Source organism: Salpingoeca rosetta (assembly GCF_000188695.1).
Source record: "Salpingoeca rosetta unplaced genomic scaffold supercont1.30, whole genome shotgun sequence".
Taxonomy (NCBI): Eukaryota; class Choanoflagellata; order Craspedida; family Salpingoecidae; genus Salpingoeca; species Salpingoeca rosetta.
In genome coordinates, this window is record NW_004754904.1 from 566410 (window position 1) to 576409 (window position 10000).

The 10000-nt window shown below is 55.6% G+C and overlaps 3 protein-coding genes across 3 annotated transcripts in view; all 3 read right to left on the reverse strand.

Annotated features, from left to right (window-relative positions):
- Window positions 1-128: 128 nt before the first annotated feature.
- PTSG_09950 (uncharacterized protein) lies at window positions 129-4010 on the reverse strand (the record flags this gene model as incomplete). Its single annotated transcript, XM_004989257.1, has 6 exons — window positions 3598-4010; window positions 2342-3265; window positions 1803-1964; window positions 1404-1482; window positions 376-708; window positions 129-192 (listed from the first exon to the last, which is right to left on the reverse strand). Exons 1-6 carry the CDS (start codon window positions 3914-3916, stop codon window positions 129-131), a joined length of 1881 nt encoding a protein of 626 aa, XP_004989314.1. The 5' UTR covers window positions 3917-4010.
- A 339-nt stretch (window positions 4011-4349) lies between these two features.
- On the reverse strand, window positions 4350-6186 carry PTSG_09951 (uncharacterized protein; the record flags this gene model as incomplete). The annotated part of the gene is made up of 2 exons (XM_004989258.1): window positions 4350-5105; window positions 5275-6186. The coding sequence occupies 2 exons, from the start codon at window positions 6184-6186 to the stop codon at window positions 4350-4352; spliced, it is 1668 nt and encodes a 555-aa protein (XP_004989315.1).
- Window positions 6187-6753: 567 nt separating this feature from the next.
- Window positions 6754-10000, reverse strand: part of PTSG_09952 (uncharacterized protein) — a 10546-nt gene continuing 7299 nt past the window's right edge. The window contains exons 18-23 of the mRNA XM_004989259.1: window positions 9239-10000; window positions 8912-9007; window positions 8413-8637; window positions 7997-8134; window positions 7538-7732; window positions 6754-7289 (exon numbers count right to left, since the gene is read on the reverse strand). The exon at window positions 9239-10000 is cut by the window's right edge and continues 81 nt beyond it. Of these exons, the coding sequence (XP_004989316.1) occupies window positions 6981-7289; window positions 7538-7732; window positions 7997-8134; window positions 8413-8637; window positions 8912-9007; window positions 9239-10000 (1725 nt within the window). The 3' untranslated portion in view covers window positions 6754-6980. The remainder of the gene's footprint in view (window positions 7290-7537; window positions 7733-7996; window positions 8135-8412; window positions 8638-8911; window positions 9008-9238) is intronic.

Below are 10000 nucleotides of genomic sequence, written 5' to 3' on the forward strand. Positions count from 1 at the left end.
CGTGTGTGTGTGTGTGTGTGTGTGTGTGTGTGTGTGTGTGTGTGTGTGTGTGTGTGTGTATGTGTGTGTGTTAATGTGTAAGGGGAGAGGAAGGGGGATGTGGCTTGTGTGACAACGGGTAAAGCATGTTACTTGTTGTGGTAAAGTGACACCGTACCTGTGATCTGCTTCAAGAAACGCTTCCACAAACTCCTGCAGTGGGACCGGGTCAAGGAAGTGAAATAACGAGACACGAACACACACAAAATCATGCCGCATGCACAAAGGTGAAAATGTGCATGTAAACGCATGCATGGCACACACGCCTGCGCGTGCGCACACACACACACACACACACACACACACACATGCATGCACACACACATACGCACGCACGCATGCACATTCAACGGCACCTTGTCAATCTGAAAGATGCCAGTGTCGAGGTACTGTACAAAGAGCGGACGGGGAAGGACATCAAAGCCGAGGCGGGCGAGCGTCGCGTGCAGGCGTTCGGGCACAGGAAACTGCAGCTGCTTGAGCACAAACAGCGTCTTCTCCAAGAGGTTGAAGATGGCCGGGTGGCATGTGGGGCTGCACTGCTTCTCAAGCGCCTCGCACGCGTTCACAATGTGATTTGTGCGCACCTGCAGTGCATACAAGTACTGCTTCTTCTGTGTCTCCAGCGCAGCGTCCTTCGGCTCGTCACGAAGATGCCACATGAGCGCCCTGACGGAGGAATGAAGTAATGTAGGGATGGGAGTGGTGGGAATGATAGAGTGATGAAGTGGGGGCAGTGGCGGGTAGTGAGAGAGGCATGGAAAAAGGAAAGGGGTGAGGGGAAGAGAGACAATGTGCGCGTGCGCGCGCATGAACTTGCACATGAACTCGCATGTGTGCGCGCCATATAAGTGGACACATCTGCGCGTCAGGCACCACACCTCTCGTGGAATGGGAGGGCTGCTGGTGGAAGGGCAGGTTCCTGCAATGAGCGGAACACCGCACAGTGACATTGGTGGGGTGCGAGCGTCAGCACTGTCACGAATGCTGCCGCATCGTGTGGCAATGTACCAACCACTCACGAACACAAACACGCACACAAAATGAACGCTGGCAGCCCAACTGCATGCATGTGCACATCCTCTTCACCTGCTGTGCGGCCCCCTGTGCTGAGCGGCGGGACTTGAAGAAGCTCTGATTGTTTTTTTTTTTTTTTTTTGGGGGGGGGGGGGTTGTAACCGGCAGTGTGAGCGAGAGGGAAGCGGCACGAGCATCAAATGCTCAAACGCAAGTTGACAGCACGTGTGTGTGTGTGTGTGTGTGTGTGTGTGTGTGTGTGTTCTGTGTGAGTGTGTGTGTGTGTGTCAGCGTGGGAGTACACGTGGAAGGTGCGTGTGGTGTCTGCTGCATGGTGGCGAGCTCACTTGAGGAGGAGGGAGCAGATGGCTTTTCGACTCAGCGCGACGGGAATGGGAAACTCGAGGTCACTGGTAACAATCAGCGCTGGCGTGTGGGGAACGCAAGGAAACGGTGAGCAGTGCAGGGGGGGGGGGCAGGAATGGGTCGTGAGTTGAGTATGCCGTGTGTGAGGGACGGCGGAAAGTGATGCGGCCGCGCATATGAACACATGTGCACGACTACACGTGCACTCAACGCCACGCATGAATGCAATGTCAAGCAACACCACACACACACACACACATACACATATAAACATACGCACGCATACATACATACATGCACACATACGCACGCACGCACGCACGCACACACACACACACAAACAAACACACACACACACACACACACACACAAAACACCACCTTGCGTGGTTGACTTCTTCATGCGGATGGAGTATGCGTTGTGGAGTTGGGCGTCGAGGAGAGGATCACAGGGGAGCGCAAACGGCTCGAGCGGCTCGTGCTTGCTGCCACAGTTCCAGTAGTGCACCGCACAGCCAGGCAACACGGCAAGCACATAGTCGTCTGGTGTGGCGACACGGGGGCGCGCGAAACGAGAAAGGAACGGCGTGGGGTTGGTGGAAGGAGGAGGTGCGGGAGAGGAACAGGAACACGCACAAGTGCAGCAAGTGCAGTACGTGCAGAAGATGCAGTAAGTGCAGCACACACACACACATGTACAGAACACACAAGTGAAGCGCACACAGCACACGCGTACGCAGGAATACGCACAAATAGACACACAAGTGAAGCAAGCGCATACGTACGCAGGAACCCCTTCCACACACACACACACACACACACACACACACACACACACACACACACACACACACACACACACACACACACACACACACACACACACACACACACACACACACACACCGAGCGCAACTCACTCAAGCCGAGGAAGATCATGCGTGAGAGCTGCTGGGATGCCGGATCGACGTCAAAGCCCGAGGAGAGGACGCACTGCCAATGTGCGCAGTAGACGGCGTAGCGGTGGTGGTCCTGCACTGCAAGGCACAGTGCACCGTGACCCAGGTCCACCACCTGGATTGCTGCGTGCTCGAACAGCGACGCGTCGCACGCCGGGGTGTGGCTGAATGGCCCGCTAATGGCCACCTGCAGATGCGAAGAGATGCAGTCCGGCAGGCGTAGGGAGACGGTGCGCTGCAGCTGCCCATATGTGCAATGGACGGCGGAGAAGTGAAACTCCACCTCCGGTGATTCCCCAGCAGGCAGCGTGCCGTCGTTCGTTGGGAACATCTCGTCATCTCCATTTCGACCGTCACCGCCGCCTTCATCGTCGTCGTCGTCACCAACGCCACTGCTACCGCCACTGCGAAGGAGGTGCGTCTCCGGGTCGCAGCACTCGATGCAGTAGAACATGTTGGTTGGCCGATCAAACTGGTACCACAAGACGTTGCGGTCGTATTCCCATGGGGACGCGAGTTTTTCAAAGTCGATGATGGGCTCCCCAAGCTCGTCCAGGTCGGAGAAGATGTTGTACACCCACAGGTTGGAGGAGCTGTCGCTGGCGTTTGAGCTGGACCTGGTCGGGTCTGTGTTGGCGCACAGCGAGTTGGTGAGGTGGGTGACGACAAGCGAGTCGCAGCCGTGCGAGGCTTCCATAAAGTGGAGGTTCACGTATGCGTGTTGGGACGTGGTCCACTTGCACTCATCCACATCGAATTCCTCCATGTGGGTGCCCAGGCTGATGAGTTTGAAGAAATGGTCTTGTCGCAACTCATCGGCGAGCCCGAATGCAAGCAGCGTCTGGCGCGTGTTCATTGATGCCGACGTCACCCGCCAGTGGTTGACTGTGCGCGTGTGGATGTTGGGGCGAGGCGGAAGACGTTGGAGAAGGGAGAGGTGGGTGGTTGTGTGTGTGTGTGTGTGTGAGCATGTGTGGGTGTAAGCGTGGGGAGGTAAAGATGTGGGTGGATGAGGGTGGCTACACACACACGCATACACCCACACACACACACACACACACACACACACACACCACACACACACACACACACACACACACACACACACACACACACACATACACGCATACAAGCGCGCGCGCACACACACACATACACATATGCATACGCATACAAATACGCATACAAACGCACACACGCATGGCGTGGACGAATACCTGAGATCAGGCGACGCAGGTATTCGTCTCCTCGCCAATAGAAGAGATCGGTCGTGTCGTCACTGCGGGAGGTGACCGCAACAATGCAGCCCACATCACAGAACGAGAGGATGCGCACCGTGTCCCCTGCAGCCTCATCAATATGCACCGTTTCTTCGAGCACCATTCGCAGAGACGCCTCTGACAGCGTCTGCTGTTGCTGTTGCTGTTGCTGCTGCTGGTGGTGGTGGTGGAGGTGGAGCTGATGGTAGAAGGAGTTGTCACGGCTCGCAGGACCACCGCCATCTTCATGGCCTCCAACTCCCACTTGCTCCAGCATTGTTGTTGTGTGTTCGGTTGTTGGTTGTTTTGGTTGTTGGTTGTTGTTGGAGTGGCGCACAGTCACAGGAAATGCAGTTTGTGGTGTTTTGTTGTTTCGTGGTTGGGTGACGGCGACGAACGGAACGAACAGACAGGGAGGAAGGAAGGCGACGACAGACAAACGCACACGCGCGCGCGCACACACACACACACACACACACACACACACACACACACACACACACATTCACACACAGACACACAGACGAAGGAAAGCGCATGGAAAGAAAGCACAGGGTGAAAAGACGAACATAAGGGCACAAACACGAACCAAAACAAAACAACAGGAACGGAGGCAAACAAGGTGTGGGAGGACACACACACAGAACACACACACACACATCAGAAGATCGGAGGCACAGACCAGGGGAAACTGGCCATCATTGGCAAGGTCAGGCTTCAAAAAAGAGCACGGCACGAACAAGCGCTTGATCCATCTGATCAATAACAATCTCGGCAACCGGAGCATTCTGCTGAGACCACTGCGAGTCCGGGAGTGGTGAGCCACCTTTTCCCACCACCACGACATGTGCATCATGTCCTGCCTGAAGCATCTTGCCTTCAAACCCGGCGCGCCTCAGCACAGGGTAAGGGTTCGCGTACTGGATATCACAAGCTAGCACGATGTGGTATCGCTTGTGGGGACTCAGGCGCAGGGACGGAAAGTGCCCATGATGAAACGAAGCTCCCCCGGCGTACTGCAGGGCGTAGTCAAGATCTGGGGTGAAGTAGATGCCAGCTCCAAACCATCCAGAATCAGTCGTCTGCAGTCGAGCAAAGCCGCCAGTGGAGATGCTCTTTGCGGCGTCAATAGACCGCACGCCGTGGAAGACACGTTGAATGCGCACAGGAGGGTCGTCTTTGGCCAAACTTGAGTCCAGCATGTTGTAGTGAACGCCAGGCATCGTGACGCGTTGCAGTACTTGGTCTAGTTTTGGGTCTGTGGGACGCTGACCGTGGAAAGTATACTTTGGCGCGAACTTGTGGCCCTTGGTTGATAGAAACCCTTTGTAACGGGTCTTCCGCTTCTTCAATGCCGAATAGAACGCCGGGTCGTCACCCCAGAAAATGCTAACACCTGCGAGGGTCTGACGGAAGGGGCGGAGCGGGGCCTCATTCGCCGTGGGCCCGCCGGCTTCCTCCAGTAACTGCAGAGCACAGAGGCGCCATCGGTGGTGGGAAAGGGGGCGAGGTATGTAAGCACAAGCGTTGGAAACAGAGATATGTGGGTTCATTGATGGTGTGCAAGATCATGTGCATGTGACTAGTCTTTATGATCAGCGGAAGCATTGCATCCAGCGTGTGCACGGGTCTTACCTTTAGCACTACTTCTTTGTGAGCTGGCAGATCCAGGTCCAGCGCAGCGAATTGCGTGTTTCCTGCTTTGATCGCGCTATCTTCCAAGCTTAGCAGCAATCGCGTTGGGAATTTCCACGGCGCATCATCGGGGCCGGACACGTCCGCAAGCTGCTTCTTCAGCTCGGAATGCTCCGCTCGGTTCGTTGCAGCCTCAGAATAGGTCTCTTGGGTGACTCGCTCGCTGGGAACATCGCGAGCACGACGTTTCAGTCGCTCGATGCTTCTCATGACCTCGGCCTTATCACCATGCAACACAGTCACCTGGCTCTTGTAGTTAGGACAGCGCGTCTTGTTCGGCTGGCGGCGAAAATCGAGCTTCACACACGGAAATTGCTTGTCTGATTGGTCGTCGTAAGGCTTCTCGTAGTATGAGCCAAGCGACCGTGCCCCACAGTGCACGCAGTGAACGTCTTGGACGGAGCAATCCTTCGCCGGATTCGGCCAGGGGCGCCCGTAGGGCTTGATCGTGTCAGGCATGCCTTTGCTCCAAATGCAGCCGCTGTTGAACTTGTGGATCTGGTCTGGGCTAAGCAGAATCTCGTTACAGCCGTAGCATGCAATGCTAATGTTCTGAATCTCTGCCCCAGGCTCGGTGTCGGGAAGGCTGCCAAGCCTTTGCCACGGTTGAATCTTCACACCCTTTTTTGTTTGGATGGGAATATCAAGCACAGTCCATCCCTTCTTGTCCAGTAAAGCAACAACGTCGACGACCTTGCCCGAATCCAGGTTGTGCTTGCCAACCCAGAACTTGTTGAAGAAGAACTTGTGGGGATCTTCTGGCTCGACAGCAACCCCAAAGGCGATGATGTCGCCTGCCTTTGACTTTGCCAAGTTCTCCACTTGAACTTTGAACTTCTGAGGACCCGGCATTGCTGAACGTCCCTTGTGGTCAGACGTTGTGTGTGTGTGTGTGCAGTGTGTGCACAGTGTGTGTGTGTGTGTGTGCACAGTGTGTGTGTGTGTGTGTGTGTGTGTGTGTGTGTGTGTGTGTGTGTGTGTGTGTGTGTGTGTGTGTGTGTGTGTGTGTGTGTGTGTGTGTGTGTGTGCAGTGTGTTTGGTGTGGTGGCAGGCGATCGCAGGAAAATGACTGACAGCTGCTCTTGCTGCTGTCCGCAATCCGTGCACTCCAAACGGTTGAGATGCGATGTGTGATGTGACACCTCCAAAACAAACTGAATTCTGCCCACTAAATTTTCGACAGACACGTTTACGAGTGTCCCGCAACGCGCCCTGTTGTTCTGGTCTGAAGTTCCACACACACACACACACACACACACACGCACACACACACACACACACGCACACACACACACACACACACACACACACATACACACACAGACACACACACACAGAGGTGGGTTGGTCGATCATGGCTTGTCTGGCAAGCGTACGACACCAACACTGTCGCAAGGTCGACCACTGAGACCAATAAAATGCCAAGAATTGGTTGTATTGGTGGGCTTCAAACAGAATGGAAGCAGCAGCACACATTTAAGACAACACGACATTGAAACACAACAGCCACACAGACAACACATCACTCACACACACACACACACACAACACATCAACACATCAACCACACACACACACACAGACACACACACGCACGCGCACACAACCAACCACACAGACAACCCCAACAGGAGGAGGAGGAGGATCTACAGGTCGAGCGGGTCGTCGTCGTCGGCGTCCTCATCAAAGGCGTCGTTGTTGTCAAAGTGGCTGCTGACAACAGACATGGGCATGAACGCCACCTGCCTGCTCCTGCGGCGCCAGTAGAGGAAGTAGAATGCAGCGCCGCCGCCAACCAACAGCAGCGGGATGAGCACGCCAGCGGCAACGGCGCCCGTGTTTGCGCCGTGCTTGGATGACCGCCCGTTGGGGCTCGTGCAATTGCCCTTGATGTCGCCGCACAGGCCGCTGTTGGCCGTGAAGAACGTGAACGACGTCCGGCACACGCCCTGGACCTGCGTGTGTGTATGTGATGGTTGTGTGAATGTGCATGAATGTGTGTATGTGTGTGTGATGGTTGTGTGAATGTGTGTGTGTGTGTGAGTAAAATGTGTACAGTTGCAGGCAAGCATGGCTTTTGTGCGCAAGTAGGCACGACGTCATGCGCTCACCAAACCAAAAGCAAAAAGTTTGACCACCCACCACCACCACAACAACCACCCCACCCCCTCCCTTCACCTTCATCCGCCTCCACTCCACGCACCGATTGCGGGATGAGTTCATCGGGTTCGCACGGGCGGCAGACGAAGCGAATCTCGGCCGAGTACGGCGTGTGGGGGCTGTAAGGGCAGTCGCTGCCGTTGCGGTACACGAGATAGACAAGGCCCTCTCGAACCATCAGGTGTCCATTGGCCTTGCCCAGCGACACGTGGCTGCCGCCGTTGCGTGTCATGCACAGCTGTGGTTGCAGATGGAGCATGTCCATGTACATGTGTGTGTGTGTTTGGGGGAATGGATGCGTGAGTTTGATGAAGCATGTTGGACTTGCAGTTGACAGTACAGGGAAAGCAGACAGCTATTGGAAGGGAGTGAATTTGGAGCACAGCGAAACACAGAAGATGGACAAACAAACAAACAAACAAACAAACAAACAAACAAACAAACAAACAAACAAACAAACAAACAAACAAACAAACAAACAAACAATCACACAAGCACGCACCCCCGAGTCTGCGTCGCCGGCACAGCCACCGCCGAGGGCGGAGCAGAGGCCAAACTTGTATGACGCCATGTCGTCGGTGGCAGTCAGGGAGGACGCATCAATGTCATTGAGATCAAACGTCGTGTCCGTGGCAGGATCCTGCGGCGCGCGCGGGCGCGGGGGTTGGTCGGTGGATGGGAAGATCATTTGCATGAGAATGACGTGGAGTCACAGTCATACATGATAACGCACAGTCATACATGAAAATGCACAACCCACCAACAACGTTGATGGCATGCACAAAAAAAAAACAAAAAACCAAAAAAAAAAAAAAACACATCACACAAAGCAGCAACACACCCCAGCACCTTCAACGCCCTCCCCCACCCACACACCCCACGCCCCTCCTCCGTTCTTCCGTGGTGCAGAGACGGTACCGTGACGGCGCAGGAGTCGCCGACGGAGGGCGCGCGAACGGGACAGGCCGCCGATGACGCCCACGTGAACATGTACTCGCACAGATCATCGTCCTCAGACACGTACACGGGCTGCCCAAGCCCAGCTGTCTCGTCGCAGGTGAACTCGATGCGCGTGCGGCGGTACTTGCCCCACGGGCAGCGATCGCTGTCGCCATTGGTGTACTCGATCACAAGCGTGCCGTTCTGTAGAGCAGGGTCACAAATGGTGGCAATGGTGGTGATGGTGGGAAGTGGAGAGGTGGCGGTGAGCATGTCGTGTGCGCGTGGTTTGTGTTGTAGTTGGTCGTTCGTTGCGAAGAGTGAAGCAAGCGTCTCTGAGGGAATGAAATGAACGCACACACAACCACAGAGGCATACACACACACACACACACAAGAGACATACACACACAAGCACAGCACACACACACACACACACACACACACACACACATACACACACTTACAGACACACGCACCTCGATGGATGGGGAGGCGACGCCGCCGAGGTTGTAGCGGTTGTCGCCCTCAATCTGACACACACCCGCCGTCTCATCACAGCCGGTCGGTGGAACCTGGCAGTTTGCATGGCGATGACAAGGTCGTGAACACGCATGCAGACCAATGCGACACGCACGAGCTGTTGGGTACAAATTACACGAACTGGAAAAAAAAATTGCAATCACCAACCAAATAAAGGACGAAACACACACACGCGCACACAGACAGACAGACAGACAGACAGACAGACAGACACAGACACACAGACCCCCCGCTCATCTACAGACCAAAAGCACACAGCGCACCTGCTCGTTGAGGGAGTGGCAGACGTTGAGGATGTATTCAAACTTGTGCTTCTTGTCTTTCACGTCCACAATCCAGTTGGAGTGCGACTCTGCCGCCTTTTCCAGTGGCGACAGGTCGTACGCAGCGCCCGTGTCCGGGTCCGTCACCACACACGACGCCTCACGTCGGCGCCGGCACGCGCGGTCTGTGGGGATGATCACGTATGTGTTGCAGTCGTAGACGCGGTATTGCGTCGTGTTGGCCCTGATGTCGTCCGGGCACACAAACGTGAGGATGGTGGTCATGTTTGCGCTCGAATCCTCCAGGCACTTTGCGCCGTTGTTGTACGTGAGTCGCAGCTCGTTGTCTGCAAACGTCAGCGCCTGGGACGTGCTGCCAATGTTGATGCGGTCGCCCTTCTCCGAGATGAGGCACGCGCCGGCGCCGTCGCAGTTGGGGACCACGCCGCACACGGCAATCAGCAGCTGCGCGGTGCTGTCTGGTACGTCAATCTCAATCACGCCCGTCTCGCTCGCCCAGTTGCGCAGGTTGAACGTGAGCAGCGAGATGGGGTCGGTGACCTCGCACTGGCTGCCAACCGTTGTCCACGTGCTGCACGCAGCAGACGTCTCCCACACAAAGTAGTAGTGGCACGTCTCGTCCTCATAGTCGAACATGGGCGAGCCCAGCGTGCCGGGGAGGCAGCTGAAGGTGATGGTGGCCTTGCGACGGTTGGAGCCGCAGTTGTCTGGCGCGAGACTGTCCATGGTGTACGTGAGCTC